Source organism: Zea mays, chromosome 6 (assembly GCF_902167145.1).
Source record: "Zea mays cultivar B73 chromosome 6, Zm-B73-REFERENCE-NAM-5.0, whole genome shotgun sequence".
Lineage (NCBI taxonomy): Eukaryota > Viridiplantae > Streptophyta > Magnoliopsida > Poales > Poaceae > Zea > Zea mays.
Window position 1 is genome coordinate 116,080,047 of NC_050101.1, and position 19,510 is coordinate 116,099,556.

The 19,510-nt window shown below is 44.2% G+C and overlaps 1 protein-coding gene across 1 annotated transcript; it reads left to right on the top strand.

The window, feature by feature from the left end:
- Positions 1 to 15,939: 15,939 nt before the first annotated feature.
- On the top strand, positions 15,940 to 18,819 carry LOC103629847 (uncharacterized). The gene is made up of 6 exons (XM_008650939.3): positions 15,940 to 16,657; positions 16,785 to 16,861; positions 16,950 to 17,019; positions 17,190 to 17,403; positions 17,574 to 17,991; positions 18,117 to 18,819. Exons 1-6 carry the CDS (start codon positions 16,216 to 16,218, stop codon positions 18,510 to 18,512), a joined length of 1,617 nt encoding a protein of 538 aa, XP_008649161.1. The 5' UTR covers positions 15,940 to 16,215; the 3' UTR covers positions 18,513 to 18,819.
- Positions 18,820 to 19,510: the final 691 nt, after the last annotated feature.

Here is a 19,510-nt window from a genome sequence, read left to right on the forward strand (position 1 = left end):
GTGTCAAATGTAACCGCATCACCAAAATCAATGTAATCCCCTTGCTGGCTTGCATGTGACCAAAATATGCTTAAAATCTTGCCTTCTTTATCCAATTGGAAGTCAGAGAAAAATTGTGGATTATCCTTTTTGCAGGATGCAAAAAAGGATAGTAGCTTTGCCACATCATTTGCATTTCTTTCTCGTTGCTTTGCCTTTTTCCTGAAATTATTGTGAAAATTTAGCATTAGGCGGAAACAACAATCAGCAAATATCAATTATGTATATCAATCGGAACATATCATAAACTTACAGGTTATACATGTCCTGTGCTGTTACAGGCACACTCTCAGGACCACCGTGCATTTCTGATACATAATCCATAATACAATGTTGCGGGATTCGACTCTCTTGCATTGAACTTATGAACTCCATGTATTCAGGATCATGCGTCTTGTTGCATTGTAATTGATTCTTTTCGGTATCCTTTTTAAAAAATTCATGATTATGATCCAAGTGCAACAGATCAATACGCACTGATATAACTGTCTCTTTTGCATCATCATAAATTTTTTTAAGTTTCATACCGGCCTTGCATTGTGTTCGTTTCGAACTGGTACTACGTACCTTTGGGTTTGATATTCCCCTTACTGATCTTTTGCCTTCCATCGAGCAATTCAACCACTTACAATTTTTCCGTTCCCTATACTTTTTCAATGAAAATCCAACTTCACATGCATACCTACTATAAAATTTATATGCTTCATCCACACAACTGAATGTCATACCAACTTTAGGTACTAATCTCGGATCAATTGTAACTTCCTGTGCAAAAAATATAAATTGTATCATCTATGGTACCCTACATATTTTTATGTTGTATGTAGATCATAACAAACTTCAGGCAAAAGTTTCACAGTGTATGCACAATATAAATACTGAATGTCACACCATCTCTAGCTGCCTTATACTGTATACAATTCAACGTACAATACTGAAAATTCAAATCAGTTCAATATTACTTACATGTCTCTGCAGAATCACTGGTGTGTCCTGTTCATGATCACCAATAGTACACATAGTATTAAGGTGCTGTCCTCCTTGATTTACTGTCATCCTTGATGCCTCAAATATGGTCTGTTCATCAACCCCTGGGGCCCTCAGAGCTGCTGGTGGAGTAATTGCGTCTACAGCAGTAGCTGATTCTGTATGCGTAATTCCATCTGACGCTAACTGGTACCCTCCTTGTTCTTCTTCCTGCACCATTGTTACGATATCCAAGCATTGATTTTGTCGATCATCAGACGTCGGTGTCGCATACTCACTTATGGTCTTGTTTCCCCACGGCGCCGCCATCTTCCAGAGCAAATACGCCCTTCACCTAGCAGCGGACTATCAAATGATGCGTACTCTCCACTTTTCTGGAAGATTATGATTTTTTTCCCTGTACCAAGCGTATATCCAATATCGTGGACGCATATTTCACGGCGCATATCCATTACCCGCTGAATTTTAGGATCGTGGCCGCGCTGATCGTGGGCGCTCTGATCGGGGGAGTAACAGTCATCTATGCAATTTTATACATACCTTCACGGTGTCGTAACTGTCTGTTTAAATGCGCTTCCCCCTTTTACGGGTTACACGTCACCGATCCACGTACGAACACGTGGCCCACGTTGGTTTACGCATATTTGTACAAGCTATTATACTTGCATAACTGTAGTGCATTAAAACGGGCCGCCTGGATCGATCCATTCGGTTCGACCACGTTCGGCTCGTCTGGCTGGGGCTCCGCGCACCTATATGAAGCCCAGGGCTTCCATTACCAACGCCCTATATATATATATATATATATATATATATATATATATATATATATATATATATATATATATATATATATATATATATATATATATATATATATATCGATAATGATCACTCTTATTTATTTTGCTAGCTAGCTCCCTCTCGCATAATGTCCCAAGGTCCTAACTATACAACAAGAGAATAATAATGTCCCAATAACGACATAGACAGCAGCAGTGGCGGACGCAGAACAAAATTCTAGGTGGGGCCGACGACGCAAGAGATAAATCACCAGACTAGACCATAAATGTACATTAATGATAATATCATAAATATTAAATGATAATATCTAGTGTTTCCAAAATGATATGAATACCAAAAAACCTTTTTGGCTCCTGAAAGGAGAGCTAGAGGGAGAAAATAGGTGGACTGACTGAGGACGAGGCACTAGGGCGGAGCAGCCGCATCGGCGCGTCGTTCTAGCGAGTCATCGAATTTGTCGTGAGATGGCGTTGGTGAGACGACGACAAGTAGGAGGAGCGAGTGCAGGAGGCGAGGTAGCGATAGATGATGGTGACGACAAGCGACACCCATTGTCGTGTTGCAATGGCGCGGTGGGACTCTAATGAGTTAGCGAGGGACAGGTGATGCCACGGTTCCACCAACAGCTTGCCCATGTGCTGGTGCAGACTAGGAGGCAAAATATCAATGTTGTGTGTAGGATCCCGACGAGTCGACGAGCTGATGAGTGATGAGAAGGCAAAGTGCGCAGCAGCGGGCGGGTTAGGTCGATGACCGAAGAAGCGAGTGAGCCACGAGTGGGCTTGCGCTAGGGGAGAGAATCAAATGGCTCGGGTGAAGAGTGGACTAAGTAGTGAAGCATCGAGATAAAAATAGATCAAAACCTAGTTTTCATTAGATTTGTCCATGCTAACTATACAAAATTTTGTTTATTTTGGTGTGTACCTAAACCTAGGTATAAGGGGTTAAGAAAAATTGAGGTGGGGCCATGGCCCACCTTGCCCACCCCTTGGATCCGCCCCTGGACAGCAGGAGAGTATATACTTCTTTTTCTGAAACAAAAAAATGAAACTAATGTGGCATTCCATCATGTGTATTATTAAGTTCTGACCAACCCAAAATTAAAAGCGAGTGGGTGTTTAAAGACAAAAGCTTCCATCCGTATAAGTGGGACCATGCATACGGTGTATACTATACTATATATATACACGGAGAGACCATGCACGCTGCGCAAGCCCTGCAGCGCGCGGAGCAGAGGTCAACTACCAAAGCTTTAGTTTTATTGCGGGTGTGTGTCACGGAGCGAGCGCTCAGATCCACACAAGACATGAGCGCCAGCCACAACAAGCCAAACAAAACAGCTTGCTTAGAAAAACGACGATGCGGCCTTTGGATTCGAGTCAGATTGTCCATTGGGGTCACATTAGAAAAGCTAGCTCCGATCCATCTCGATATATCGTGCCTGCAGCAGTACTGCAGGCTGCAGCAGACTAGAGAGAGAGAAAAGGGATACGTAATTAAAAAAAGTACGGTGTTTGTTCCACATTCGCCTCATGACATTCTGCAGCTAGCAGGCCGCGCCAGCCACACACCATGCATATGCATGGTCGATCTTTAATTTGTTAGGGATTGTTTGGTTACGAAGGACTAATTTTTAGTCTCTCCATTTTATTTTACTTTAGTCCATAAATTGCCAAATACAGAAATTATAACTCTATTTTAGTTTCCATATTTGACAATTTAGAGACTAAAGTGGAATAAAATGGAGGGACTAAATTAGTCCCTAAAACCAAACACCCCTTAGGGCTCGTTCGTTTCTTCCAGAACGAAGGCATGGAACAATTCTTAGCCGGTTTAGTTCTCTAATTTATATAAGTTTTGATCAGCTGGATTGATTTCTAGTCCATTCCTGGACAAACGAACAAAGCCTTAGTTGAGGCTTATTTTAGTTTGGGGTGAATTTTGATTTGGCTACTAGCAGCTAGCTATAGTGTGACACTGACATGCATGCGAAATTAAGGCCATATATACTTGTACACCGTGAAATAAAACAGATGAAAATAAGCTTTCCACAAGAAATATAATAACATGTTGGTATATAAAACAGATGAATAAGCAAGAGCCTGCAGGTCTGAAACAAGGCAAATTAAAGAAAGTCAGTTCTGAACTGAATTGTGTCAGGCTGGCTGGCCGGCCCGACGGATCGCATGCATGGTTGGTCCGGAAGTTGCGGAACCCAATCCCTCACCCGTGATGCATGCATGCAGCTTCCACGAAGTTGATTTGAGCCCTGCTTCAAGCTAAGCTAGATGTGTAAGAGTACAAGCAAGCTGGAATGAAGATGGCAGGCTAGCTAGCTAGCGCATATATATGGACTAATAATACGCTGTAATAATCGGACTAACTAAGAGGTGTTTGAATACACTAAAATTAATAGTTAGTTGGCTAAAAATTGGTAGTGAAATTAGCTAGCTAACAAATAACTATCTAACTATTAACTAATTTACATATTAATCATTGTTTTGGTTAGTATTGCTCCTAATAGGATTTTACCTTAGATATTGTTTACCCTGTTCTTGATTTACCTAGGAATTTTAGAAACATTTTTAGTAGATACCATTCAAAAGACAAAAGTGCTACAAACTATTTATGAACAAATGTTTATAAAAGATGCTTTTTTAGCAAACCAGAGGGACTTGATCATGGGATAGGATTACTCAAATGCCTCACCCTAAGGATCGTTCCACCGAGTGGCCACTCGAAAAAGCAATACAACCACAATGACTATATGTGCTCTAGTCTTGACCAAGTAATTAGTGAAACCTTTGTAAACATCAATCATGGCAGATGGGGATTGATGAAGTCTTTTCGACCACACCTACGCTTGACTAGGTGGTGGGGTTGATGCCCTTGGAAGTGCCTAAGTGTTAGGTAGGAGTGCAGAGATATTATGGAAGATTACCTCCAAATATTCTGTCATGGAACTAATACTCATAGTGGATATTTTATAAAGGTCTCGTAGTGAACCCTTCCTCACCTTCTTGGAATAGGAGTATGGGTCTTGCCAATTTTGGCAACCCGGTAACATGACTTGTGAGTAAAATTGTACAATCTTTGTTGTGTAAAGCTAATTAATTAGCCATGCTCGTGGTAAAGAATAACCTGGCACTCCTCATATATTAATGTTTCAAAAGACAAAATGTCGAGGGGTTGATTCCCACGAAGGTTTTAAAAGGTTCACCATGAGACTTGGTTAATGGTCCATCGTGGGATGCGATGAACAGTTTTCAAGGTTACTTTAATGTAACGGTTCACCATGTGACTTGGCGAATGGTTCACTATGGAATGTAGTGAATGTTGAAGTTACTGGATTATAAATGTGCTTTACATTGATAAATGCTTTACAAAGTGGGATTATATAAAGGTTTTGACTTCATCACTTGAAGACTTGAGGTGATTATCTTCATTGAAGTTTTGTAGAATATTTGTCTTTTTTATGGAAATAGAAGGGGAGGGGCCCCTACTATAAGATTATATAAATAAGTGAAATGGAGGTATGTACAAGTTGTTGTAGAGTATTGATGGGAGCGTGATTAGGGAATTAGTGGTGAGGTGATATATGCTAGATGATAAATGACCCAGGAACTAAGCTATGCAGGTATAGTGACCTAAAAGTGATCATGGGATCTAAGAGTAAGCCTTTTCATTTCAATCCTAAATGAGGCGAGATAGTTTGCCACAACAGTGGGTATGCTCGAACAACCAGTTGTTTCTGGTCTTCCAAATACTCCACGACATTAAGATGATGATTTCCTATGAAAATAGGTTGGGAAATTGTAGTTTTAAGAGCTGAACGGGACCCCTATATGTCACTTAGAGGCAGGTGGCTAAGATACAATCATCATCCAACACCGTCTCACGAAGTTGCAGCTAAAAATAGGTGCTCGGATGTCTCTTCTTTTTGCAAGATACAACTTTCACAAGTATAAGAGTCTAGGGTCATGTTTTTAATTTGTAGCCTATTTTCGTTGAACTTATTGTCATGCAACAATAGCCAAAAGAAAACCTTGTTCTTGGGTTCACATTTAGATGCCCATGTCCAAGTAATGGTGCAGTGCGAAACTGATTGAATAAACAGACCTCTATAAAGCTTTTGAGAAGAGGAGGAGGACCCTCATGACTAAATCCAAGTCTCATTGCCAGGGGTACCCTCGGCTAGATGTTGTAGGCCATATTGGAGCATGAGGAATTGTTGAAAGGCTTGAGGAGATAGGGGGTGTTGGAAGAGGTCCACGAGGCGCTCTAGGTTCATTGCCATTTGAATCGTGGCTCCGACGTTAACTCTAAAAGAATATAAAAGAAAGAAGCTTAGGGTCAGCAACAATAGGGTGTCAGACAACAGTTTGAGCACATCTCTCCAACAAAACAAACCTTTATTTCTGAATGTAGGCAGTCCCCCCTAATGATAGTGATTATTCCAAAAGAGATCCACCCAAGGTGGGTTAAGTGTGTTGTAGAACTTGTGTATGAATTTCATGAGAAGTGCCTGGTTGTGCAGTCCTAGATTGATGACCCCTAGCCCCTAAGGATTTTGGTATGGCGATCAATTACCAGGCGATCAAGGGGCTATCAATCTACATAGTCATAGCAACCGGTAGCCTGAGAGTGCACATATAGAAGGTAGAGAGGGACAAGAAACAAACACGAGTTAACCAATTCTAGGTGCTAGGCCAGAGAGAGGAACATGGATGTAGGGCACAGATGTTTCCAACTCTCTAAATAAGGGGGAAGAAGTCCATAATTTTTGGCTTAGTCAAGCTGAGAGGAAAGACAGGGTAGGTGAACAGGAATGAACGAAATCTTACAATTGAAGGTTCTAGCAAGGCGCAACATCTTATCATTGAAAAGAATATTTATCTTCGTACGCAATCTTCGTGGTTGAGTCTTGTTATGCGTATTATTCACACTTGAAGTTTCGAGCATCCTTCATTTATTGTAGTTTATGGATGAAGTTTGGCGTACTTAGTCTTCATAATCAATGCTTCGTGGTGAAGTCTTTATATATGAAATTTTCTCACTTCTTACTGCTTTATTTGGCACAAAATCTATCCTATAAGCCTATGTTAATAATGGATGCTTGTTAGTTAACTCTAAATTATCGAGGGATGTGATTACCTACAACAAAATTCCTAACGGAAAGTATTCCAGTTTCTATATGCATAACTTTTATGGTGTATTTAGATATGATAAATATCAATTGGATAGCAGAAGCTATATTTTAAAAAAAATGAAGAATGAGTTATAATTTGTCGTAGAATGACTAATTAATTCTTTTAGCAACATATTAATATAATTAAAATTTATCGGGATACATGATAATACGACGTGATTGGTTATTACATAAATTTACTAGTGAATTTAACAAAATAAAAATCATTATATATCTACTAGGCTATAAGGGTAACCTGCCGTTCTGCTTTCGTTCAATCTGGATCGTGCATCGCTGTTCTGCCACCATTCCCTGTTCTGTCTTTCCCATTCCCTCTCCACGCACAGCCCATTCCCATGTTCTGTCTTTCCCATTCTCTTCTCTCCGTACAGCCCATTCCCATGTTCTGTCTCCCCGCCTCTCAGCAAATGTAAGTAGTAGCTACCGCTACACTACATATATGTTTATATAATTATATCTACATCTATGACAGGAAAAACATCTACTACATCTCTCCCCAAACCTACCCTACTACCCTTGCACAATGCGTAGTAGTAGATAAGTATCACCGGGATTCTTAAATTATATTTTTGGATGGAAGGAGTAGTATTTAAAGAAGAGCCTTGTATGCAATTTCTTTTGTTTGAATAATATTTTCAACTTAAATTCCTTTTTTGCATGCGTGACATTTATTCTTCATAATATTTTTTCCATGGATCTGACTTGTGAGTCATTTTTATAAACCAACGCCAAGGATGAATCCATGTTTCTTGCTTGGAAACCCCGAACAAACACCACTAGCAGGAGACGCTCACGTTGGCGTCGCTCATCGATGACGAGAAGAAGCTTGATGACTGCCAGTTCGACCTCTGAAAGCAGTACTACATGGCCACATGAGCCGCTGTGTATGACAAGCTCCAACGCAGCCGCCACTTGGACTCGGTCCAGAGTGTCTGCACCGCGTTGTCCATCGTCAAGCAGGGGGACCTCATGGTCGTTGACAACGTCGGCGACTCTCGGGTTGTTCTGGGCACCGCATCCAACGACGGTACCATCACGCCGTCTAGCTCATCATCCATCTGAAGCCCAACCTGCCATGTAAATCGCTACTGACCGGCCATAAATTCTTGTGCGTGGGGACGACGGCCGTTGCTGATGTTGTGTGAGTGTCCTCGAACATGATTTATATAGAGGAGTAGCACATCTAGTGGTGCAACGGCTAGGTGTACTACCTTGCTAATGAGCCCGAGGTGCACTTCGTCTGGCAGCCCAACCAAGAGTCATCAGTACTCGACATGTCGCGCGCGTTCGACGACTACTATATCATGGACTATGGCGTCATCTCGGCGCCGGAGGTGACACAGAGGAGGACCGGCAGCAATGATCAGTTCGTCATCCTCCCCACCGTCGGGGTAGTTTTTTGTGCTGGTCTGTCTTTAATTCTCTTCGCAAACACACACAATTGCTTTTTTTTGTTTAAGCAAGCGCGTATGGTGGTACGTGCAGATGACTGACGATCTACAATGGAACTTCTTCTAGCAGGCGTGGGGCGTGCTCTGCAATGATGAGATCATCAAAATCGTGGCATATATCGAAGTCGACATGATACTGATGGTTGCAATGTAGTGGTGAAACAACTAGATTAAAACAACAAAATTTATGTATGACCAGGATCACAAATGGATTATGAAACATTTTCTCATAACATTATAACATATATTTTATATATAAGTTACCGTGGTATTATATGTCCCCGTTGCAACGCACGGGCACTCACCTAGTAGTTTATAACCCCTTCATTTTAAATTGTAAGTTGATCTAATTTTTCTATGTTCATAACTTTTGTTAAGATCTAGATATATATCATAAATATAGGTTGCTAAAGCGTATTGACAGGTTGATCGAAAATTAAGGACCCTAAATTTTAGTTTCCTTTAAGGTCACAGTTATTGCTTATATTTTATATTCGATTATGTTGACACCTTTTTCGGGCGCCAATCACTCAACAAGAACCGTGGCGGTGCTCTCTGGTCTAGCGCGGACGGTCCGCGGCCAGGGGCCGGACGGTCCGCGACCTGGCGCAGGGGCTAGGGTTTCCTGCCTGACGGCTAGACGGTCCGCGCCCTAGGGCCAGACGGTCCGCGCGTGAGCAGGGGCGGCGGAAGATCGCCGGCGGCGCCTAGATCTCGCTCCTGGGAGGGACCCCGTCGGGGAGGAGAGATCCTAGGTGGTGTCTAGGCTCAGGCAGGCCGACCTAGACTCCTCTAATCGACGTAGAGTCGAGGAGAGGCAGAGAATTGGGGGATCGAGAGGCTAAACTAGAACTATACTAGAACTACTCCTAATTGTACAGGAAATAAATGTGAAATAGAAGTTGTATTGATTCGATTGATTCTTACAAATCGGCCGTATACCTCTCTATTTATAGAGGAGGGGGGCTGGACCCTTTACAAACTAATTTCCGAGCGAATCCCGCGAATTTAGCAAACAACCGTAGCACAAAACTTGGAACCCTAATCTGTTCTGCGCACGCGTGGACCGTCCGGCCCATAGGCGCGGACCGTCCGCCCTTCTCTTTTTGGTGTCGAACATATGCCCCCCTGCCTTTTGGTGGAGCTGAGCGAACCAAAAGCAACTAACTCGATGTATCACATTGGTTTTCTTAGGCATCTTGCCACTTACTAGGATGGCACGCAGTGGCCTTGGTCCTGATGGTTGACTCAACGGACGTGACCCCTTTAGCTTTGATCGAACTGTCAGTCCCAACACCGTCGAGCGTCATACTGGTCCTGACCAATTCGTCACCTTGCTTTCCTAATTTTCTAAGTGTTCTAGCGTAGCTTCGTAGTCAACCAGGTCATCTTCCTCCATGGATGTTGGTACATCGTTGCAGGTGTCATGGTGTATTGCGGATGATTCGGCCTCAGGGGTCGGACGGTCTGTGCCCTGTACGGTTGGTCCGGTCTTTATAGCCGGACTCTCTGCCATACCTGCAAAGAGCTGCACAGTTGTTGTTTTATTTTCTATCTTTGTGGCTGTTTGATTTTCCTCAACGGCCTTTGGTCTCCATCTCTTTTGCGGTGGTGGATACTGCGGATGCGTGTCATTGAATATTTTTTCCGCCTCCTTCTCCTGATTCTCCTTTGCTCTAAGGCGCTGTAATTTTCGCTTTTGCGATCGTGTCAATCCCGATGGGCACCATCGGGGCATGAAGTATTTTGGATCGGCTGTTTTGTTGATAACAGTACCTTCTTTTTTGTTTGTGTTGGCCGATTCACCAAAAATCTTCGGCCCTTCGTTATTTTGTTGTACGATGACATCTGTCGTTCCTATTTTAATGACGTCTCCTTTTTTCGTACTGTTGGAGGTTGTAGCTATATGCCCCCCTACCGGATTAGTCAGCCTTTGAGGCCGGGTTGTTCGGCAATCTTGCTGGTCCTATGCTCGTGGACCAGATTGAGAGGCTCTCAATCGGTATTGTACTGGAGATGTCAACTTATTGAATACAGATGTTTGGGGTGCCCCCCAAGCGGGGTACTGTGGCATCCCAAATGGGTATGGTGGCATGCCCCACATTTGATCTGGGACATATGGTGGAGGTATGTATGTGTATGGATGTGGCATAGGTGGATATGGGGGTGGAGGTGTCCATGCAGGTACGTAAGGTCTTAATTGAACATTATGACCTCCCGTCCTTTCCGATTGGTGTGGTGGTCCAATCGGCCTAACCTGCTGTCGCACCTGAGTGGGTAAGCGAGATCGCTTTGGTGGCCGGTCGCTGGGGCCGGCCTTCTTTTTCACATATTTAGACAATAATTGATCAAAGGTCGGACTGGATTTTACCAACCGACCAGTTGTCTTGAACGTGTTAGTTTTCCACATACCTATTTCTGGTCGTCGTAGTTTGAAGGTACGTGGTCGCCGTGGCTCTTCGTCGTTGCCGGACCGTCCGCTGGAACGCTCCGGACCGTCCGGTGATGTTACGGACCGTCCGCGCCTGAGCACCGGACCATCCGCGATGCATAGTATAGGTTCTCGCGCATGTCCCCTTGTTTGCGCTTGCCCTCCAGTGCCGGAGTTTGTGATGGTCACCTTCAGTGTCTCCCCTCCATTAGGAGTCTTCTCGGCCACCACTTTCCTGCAAGAAATTTTATTGTTTCCATCGGCCTCTCGTGCGTTGCCGATGATGACTTCTTTGTCTTTGCCCTTATCGGCTGTGCTGTGCCGAATTAGGACCTTTTTTCCATTGAAGTCGATCATATTCATTGGGAAGGGCTCCGTGTCCTCCTGAAATTTCAATCGTCCCTCGTCAATGGCCGATTAGATTTGTCGTCGAAACATATTACAATCATTAGTGGCATGGGAAAATGAGTTGTGCCACTTGCAATATGCGTGACACTTTAGTTCGTCGGCAGGTGGAACGATATAATCAATCTTAATGTTACCATTTTTTAGTAACTCATCGAATATCTTATCACATCTGCCAACATTAAATGTAAACTTAATCTCCTCCTGCTGTTTCTTTTAAACTGGCTGCAAGGAGGAGCAAGCCGAAGATTTAGCCTGCTCAGGCCAAACTATTTCGGCAGTGTAAATTTCCTTTGGTTCACCGTCCGAACTACTTTGATTGTGTTCTACTATATGGACATTATGATGAACTGTTTTGACTAGTTCTTTGCTTCGGCTTTCACAAGCCGAAGCTTTCTGATGTAATTGTGCTATCGTAAAGAACTAGATGCCTTCTAATTTCTCTTTTAAATAATAGCGCAATCCATAAAAGGCTATTCCCACCAGTTGTTTATCTGTTAAATAAATTTGAAAGCATCGGTTTCTCGTATCCCGGAATCTCCGGATGTAATCACTAACCGATTCATCCTTTTCTTGTCGTAGGGCCACTAAGACTACTAAATCTAGCTCATAATCGCCAGAGAAGAAATGTTCATGAAATTTTTGTTCTAAATCTCCCCACGACAAAATGGAATTAGGAGGGAGCGTGGCATACCATGTGAATGCAGTCCCTGTTAAAGATAATGAAAATAAACGTACACGAAATGCTTCAGTGTCGGCCAATTCTCCTAACTATGCTAAGAACTGGTCTATGTGCTCACGTGTGCTCTTTTCTTGGTCACCCAAAAACTTTACGAATTCGGGTATTCTGGTCCCCTGTGGGTATGGGAGCCGGTCAAACTGGCTATCATAAGGTCTCCGATATGACTGCCCCCTGGGGACTATACTAACTCCGAGCTTATCTCGGAACGCCCCAGCTATTTCCTCCCTTACTATATTGATGGCAGACGGTGGGAGACCATCGGCTCTTTGACCAAATATGGGTGAGTTTATTTGGATGTTGGTATATTGTTTTCCTCCCCATTGGTTTGGGTTTTGCGGCGCGTTAATGCATGCCCTATGAGGCTCATAGGACTGGCCATTCCTTTCTAGCCTTCTAGGGGCCGGAAAGTACTCACTCTCACGGGTTTGATAGATTATATTATGGTGCTGGTGTCTTGTATGGTGAGATGAGGAGTCTAGCTAGGACGGATACGGAGTTGGATATCCATCCTCCTTAAAAAACTCTGTGCCGGACCGTCCGGTTAAATACGCGGACCGTCCGGCCCCGTGCGCGGACTGTTCGGCCATGTGGCCAGACCGTCCGACATTATATTCGGACTGTCTGGCGCCATATGCAGACAGTCCGAATGGGCTATCTAGGGTTTGCACGGCATGTGGCGGCTTGGGTGCAGGTCTCGGTAATTCGCTTCTAAAAATGGGATCGGCCGCCGCTTGCCCGGACGATCCGCGCCCACGTGCGGACGGTCCGGACATGCGTAGATTGGCAAATTTATCGCCGATGTGCGTGGGAGGCTGTCGTTGCCTAGGGTACATGTCCATCGGCATCCCATAAAGGGGTTGTGACTGGTCGTGACAACCTGTAGCCAATGAATTATGTGTGTATTCCCTCAATTCAACCTTGTGCGAAGGAAGATTTGCCATAGTAGACTTATCAAGCACACGCACTAGCCTTTTATGATCATTTTGTATATCCCCTACGATACGTTGTAACTGTTCTCGCTGTTCATCTATGTAAGCTTTAAGAGATTGGAGTTCGTTGGTGCTACTTACATTGTAGGTAATCGTAGTAGGTCGGAGCGAAGCCAGATCTGTCGCCCGTTGCCGAACGACTTTGTTGTTCCTGTCCACTTTGAAGTCGGCCAGGAACTTCACCTTTGCTTCTTGGATCAGCTGCTCCTGGCGCTCCTCGAACAGGAGCTGTTCTTCAGCCGGCAAGGTTTCCCATGTCGGTGTGATGATATTGCTGGTGGAAACTTCAGAGCTATCCTTTGAACCGGCCACTGAGGGCCGATTTGATAGGTCTATATGTGTTGTTCCAGCGGAGTCGCCAAAAAGTATGTTGACACCCTTTTCGGGCGCCAATCACTCAACAAGAACCGTGGCGGTGCTCTCTGGTTAGGCGCGGATGGTCCGCGGCCAGGGGCCGGACGGTCCGCGACCTGACGCAGGGGCTAGGGTTTCCTGCCTGATGGCTGGACGGTCCGCGCGTGCGCAGGGGCGGCAAAAGATCGCCGGCGGCGCCTGGATCTCGCTCCCGGGAGGGACCCCGTCGGGGAGGATAGATCCTAGGTGATGTCTAGGCTCGGGCAGGCCGACCTAGACACCTCTAATCGACGTAGAGTCGAGGAGAGGCGGAGAATTTGGGGATCGAGAGGCTAAACTAGAACTAGACTAGAACTATTCCTAATTGTACAGGAAATAAATGCGAAATAGAAGTTGTATTGATTCGATTGATTCTTACAAATCGGCCGTATACCTCTCTATTTATAGAGGAGGGGGGCTGGACCCTTTACAAACTAATTTCCGAGCGAATCCCGCGAATTTAGCTAACAACTATAGCACAAAACTCGGAACCCTAATCTGTTCTGCGCACGCACGAACCGTCCGGCCCACATGCGCGGACCGTACGGTACGGATCACGGACCGTCCGGCCTCAGGGCCGGACCGTCCGTCCTTCTATTTTTGGTGTCGAACAGATTAGAATTATATTAGAGATTTAGTTCGTTGCAACTCTTTTAGACGAAATTTCTATTTTTTTTTATTTTTAGAGTTATTAAAATCCTATCAAACAAAATCATAGACCCGACAAAATCTGATTTATGTTGGCAGAAAAACAATTAACAGTTATGTTTGTTTCTATAGTATGGTAAGGATAAAAATGATATATTATAATATAAAATAGTATATCATAAAAACAACAATTTGATTATATTAATTGGTGGTACAAGAATATTGCTTCGATCAGATTATCTTAAAATTTAATTCTGGCACTGGAGAGTGGAAACAATAACCGAAGCACGCGTCACAGCATTGCCGATCCATCATCCATGGTCAAGTGTGGGGCGTACGTGTTCCACAAATTAAATGCTCGCTCGATCGAGAAACAGTACGCGCAGAAAATTAGCTAGCGACTTTCAACATCAACCGGCAGACTGATCCATCCGCTCAACGCCACTGCTGCCTGTCTCTCTGACCATTTGGTATCTTCAGACCTGAGTCAACTGCCGTTAATTTCAGCATTCGTATACCCAGATTATTTTTGCTGCTGAATTAGTCATAGTTAAATTATTCTTCATGTAAATGCTTGTCAAGGTGGACGTTTGACTAGCGAATACTTGTGATGGCGACCTCAACTATTTCTACATTATTTAAAAGCAAATGATATATATAGCCTGGTAAAATTATTTGTGGGTGCCTACATGTTCAAACTATTTCCATTTTTTAGTTTTTAAGTATTATTGTTTATAATGCAAAGAAGTGGTGGTCCTATAGAGATATACATAAAAAACTGTTCCTTCTCCTGGGTCTGATGATTTTTTGGGTTTCAAAAGAAGTTAAAAGTTTTCTTGGCGGTGTGACTATAGATGGGCTTATAGTTGTGTTCAAATGAAGTAGTTGGTAGGGTACGGTTGCCTTCGATCGTCGCTAGTCACTAGAAGCCATAGTGTGACTTATATTTTAGAACAGTACAAAAACATGTAAATGGGACACTCTAATACGTACGGTGATGACGCATCAAAACTGGGTAATTTGACTATGCGCGCTAGGGTTCCGATAATGACTTGTAAAGAAAAAATGCACATATATAATTAGATAAAAATGTTGAAATGGAACTCATGAGTATTACTCTTTATCCAGGCTAGCTATTTCTTGCTCTAACACATGTGATAAGAGTACAACCTACTTTCTTCATGTAGTTGAATTTTACGCTTGGATTGCAGCTTTCCAATTTCTTAGTTCTACTTAATTATTAGCCAATAATTCTATAATTTCTAAAACATATTTAGTGTATTTTTTCTTTCTTTTTATGACCATAAACTGTTGTTTTTGGTGCAATATAGAATTCTTACAGTCTAATCCGAAATGATGTACAGTATTTTTAACGTTTGAAGGATTTAAACGTTAGAATTCACTCTTATGTTGAGAATCTATTAAATTTCCACATAAAAGCATGGTGTGAGACTATGAAATCATTATTATTGCATGTTACCGATGCTTGTTTTACTAAATTATACTAGGTCGTTATTTCTATCAACTTTAATTTCGTTCAATTCTAACATTTCATTAATTGTTTTATATGCAAAAAGAACTAACAGTGAGAAGAGATAACTTTTATAATTCTTATAGCCTGCATGCGCATGCATGAATTGGACATTCAGTTTGTATGATACAACCTGGAGACCAACCATGTTTTTTCATAAGGAAAAGCAGGTGTCAACTCTTCTTCATGGTTTCACACACCTAGTTGGCAATTTATTAGCAGGTCCCTTCCCCACATCCAAATTATAAACCCCCTAGTGGAGGCACTAACCTCTCTACTCCCCAATTCTCTCATCCTATACAAAAATGCATGAAATGGAATAACACTGTTGAAAACTAGTCAATATAGTGGAATGCTTGTCCATTTCCCAGTCCATATATTTTATTCCCACATCAAGCTTGCTTATGCTTCTTCCGCTCCCCACTATTATTCTCATCACGTTCTTCCCTTCTTCCTTCCTGGTTCCTACTAGTCCCACCACACACATCTTCCCAGTCCTATCATGGTGGCGTAGAGATATAGAACGTAGAGATCGAGGAGGCAGGAGAGCAGGAGAAGAACCTCATCTCAGAGGTGGGGAAGCCACATGGGAAAGGTGAAACAGAAGGTGGCAACGGCGGCGGAGGACATCGTCCTTGAAGACGAAGATGATGCGGAAAGATCTTCGGAGAACTCTGTACCGCCTGTGATTCTGGACCTCAACCAGAGTTTCGGCGAGGGTAGCGAGGAAGGGGAAGCCGGAGAGGATGGCAGCTACGACGAGGAGGATGGTGACTGCGACGGCGGTAGCATGAGTAGAGTCGCCGGAGGAAGCAGTTCAAGCAACAGCAGCAGCACCAACCACCATACTTCTATGAGCAACAAGAATTATGACACGAATAATAGCAGCAGTTGTAAGGGTGAGGGCAGCGGGGAGACGGCGCAGACCGTGAGGCAGTACAACAGATCCAAGCTTCCCCGGCTCCGGTGGACTCCGGACCTGCATATGGCGTTCGTCCACGCCGTGGAGAGGCTGGGCGGCCAAGAGAGTAAGTGATCTATCTCTCGTGAGTTGTGTGGTTCTTTTCCTTCTTGATTTTTCCTGCAGAATTGAGTAATTTCCCGCTGATCGATTCGATGTTCTAAATTTTCTGCTACAACACTGATGGACGATAGGAGCAACGCCAAAGCTGGTGCTTCAGACGATGAACGTGAGGGGGCTCAGCATTGCTCATGTAAAAAGTCACTTGCAGGTAAAGCAGATTATTAGAAACAGGCCTACATCTCATGACTACTTGTTGCTTGCTTTCCTGACTGCTCATGCGTACCTTGGCTTTTCAGATGTACAGAAGCAAGAAGCTGGACCACGAGTCTGCTGGAGCTGGACACGATAGAGCAGCCATCTACTCCGGTTCTCATCTCAATTCTCTCTCCCCTCCCCTCCCCTCCGCCTCCCCCCACCCCCGCCCCCAAATTTTAGTTTAGTTTTATCTACTCCACAGAAGCATACTGCACACGTACATAGAAAACGCCATGGACTACTGCATCATTTCCTTAACCATCGCTGCTCAATTTTGGCAGTTTTCAAGCCCATGGATTTGCACATGATGATGAGGAGAGGAGACCATCGCTTCCACGACATGTTTCTCCATCGAGCTGCCGCTGCCGGCTCGGTCATCTCCTCCCCGCTGCTCCACAACGGGGATTTATTCGGGTCACGGGACGCCGTCTCGCCGGAGGCCAGCAGGCTCTACGCGCTCCTCCAACGCCGGCAGCAGCCTTCCTCCACGCAAACGTTCGCCCTCATGAACTACAGTAGTAGCCTGATAGATATGATGTACTTAATCAACCACCAGATCGAAATGAAGAACACCATGCATGCATGCGCACTGCACTCAACTTGGATGTCGTCCAGCTGCGATCGTGCAGAGAACCCTAACTAGTGTTTCTTACCTATGCGTACAGTGATCAAGTGTGGACTTTCAGCCGGCATGCAGCGGCGGCGGCGGCGGCGGCGAGGGCTGGGGCCATCGATGACGACCATGGCCCAACGAAAGGGCTCATCCATGATATGATCTTGAGAAAGGACGGCAGGCTGACGTCCCATTTGTTCGGCCTGTGGGATGCCATCGCTTGCAACAGGACGTCGTCGAACGCCGCTGGTGCTGCCAGCCACGGCGCAAGGGTCGTCACAAGCACGGATTGGAACGGCACCTGCAGCTCATCTCGGCCCCTGTCTGTGACAATGTCGGCAGCTGCCTCCACAGGTCTTGCGATGGGCAGTCACCACCTCATGTCCAGGGGAAGAGGCGGCTCCGCTAACGACGTGACATCGTTAGATCATGCCGTGGTGACAAATGAAGCCCTAGGCTCCCGACTCCAGGTATACCACCAATCGATCGAATTCCTTGTCTATATATAACATTGAAGCGCCCTTTAAATTTTGTTATATATATATGAGTATATGACTCATAACAATGTATGGCTTTTGCTGTCATGGAGCTGCAGACGCTCCTAGAGCGGAACAATGCGGCCAAATTAACCGGCGAGGAGATGTGCGGGGGGACAAGAACCAAGATGCTGAAGACGGCAATGGAGGGCAAGAATGGCGGCATGCAGGAGCCGGACTTGCAGCTAAGCTTCAGCCCCAACGACGACATGGAAGGAGATGCCAACAAGCAGATCAAGAAGAGGAAGATCATAGACGGCATTGGGTTCAGCCAACAGGAGGTGGACAGTGACAAGTCGATGCTACCTCTTTCGCTCTCACTGTCACTCCGTGGCGGCGACATCGGCGGCGAGGATGCAGGGAGGTTCGAGGCAGCGGCAGGTAGCGGCGGCAAAAAGGCCGCTCTGGGGCGGAGCACTTTGGATCTGACCATGTCGATCAAGGCATTGGAGTGAGAAGATGTTTCACGGCCGCTCTGGGGGGTGAGTACTTTGGATCTGACCATGTCGATCGATCCATCAAAGGCATTGGAGTGAGATCTTTCAAGTACTCGTCCCAAGGCCTTCCAAAACTTGCACACTGCACCATGAGATTAATTAAGTCATAAGACTGTTTGTTTAAGTTAACCATGCATGAGCAGACCAGGCCAGACCACATATACTTACAAATAATAACTGTCTTCGATGAGATGCACTAGACATAGCTACGAACTGTACGTTTTTCTCTATGTATATGCATATATATAGTTACATGCTTATTACATGCATCATCAATTGTTACGCCCACGAATAGTGAGAGGATTCCTCACCATACATCCCCTCTATTTCTATGTCCACCAAACCAACCCTAAGTATTAAATTGAATGCATCAACCAGTCCAATCTAAAAGCTTAAAGTGATAAAAAGAGATAACTAATTCATTTATACTATATTCCAACACTTCTCACGTCAAGTCTCTCTTAGGTCTCAGACTCTCAGTTATAGAATAGGAGCGACCAGTCCAATCTAAAAGGTTAAGCTGATAGTAATTGAATAAAAACGGGATTTTAGCCTTTCTAATCTCTTCCGATTTCCTGGCTCCCCAACTAGCTCTGAGAGGAAAAAATCGTGCAACCTATCTAGATGCAAACTAGAATCCCTTGCAGCCCTCAAAATCTCCATGGGTCTAAAAAAGATGCACCACCACAAGTACAAAATAATGTTTTGAACGCTCGTTGCTGCTGGTGCACGTGGAACACATCCTTCAGATTAAGTTGCATGCACCAACTAGTGCAATCTAAAAGCTTAACCTAGTAGTAATTAAATAAGAACCGGATTTTAGTCCTTCTAATCTCTTCCGATTTCCTGGCTCCCCAACTAGCTCTGAGAGGGAAAAAAAATCATGCAGCCTATCTAGATGCAAACCAGAATCCCTTGCAGCCCTCACAATCTCTATCGGTCTAAAACAGATGCAT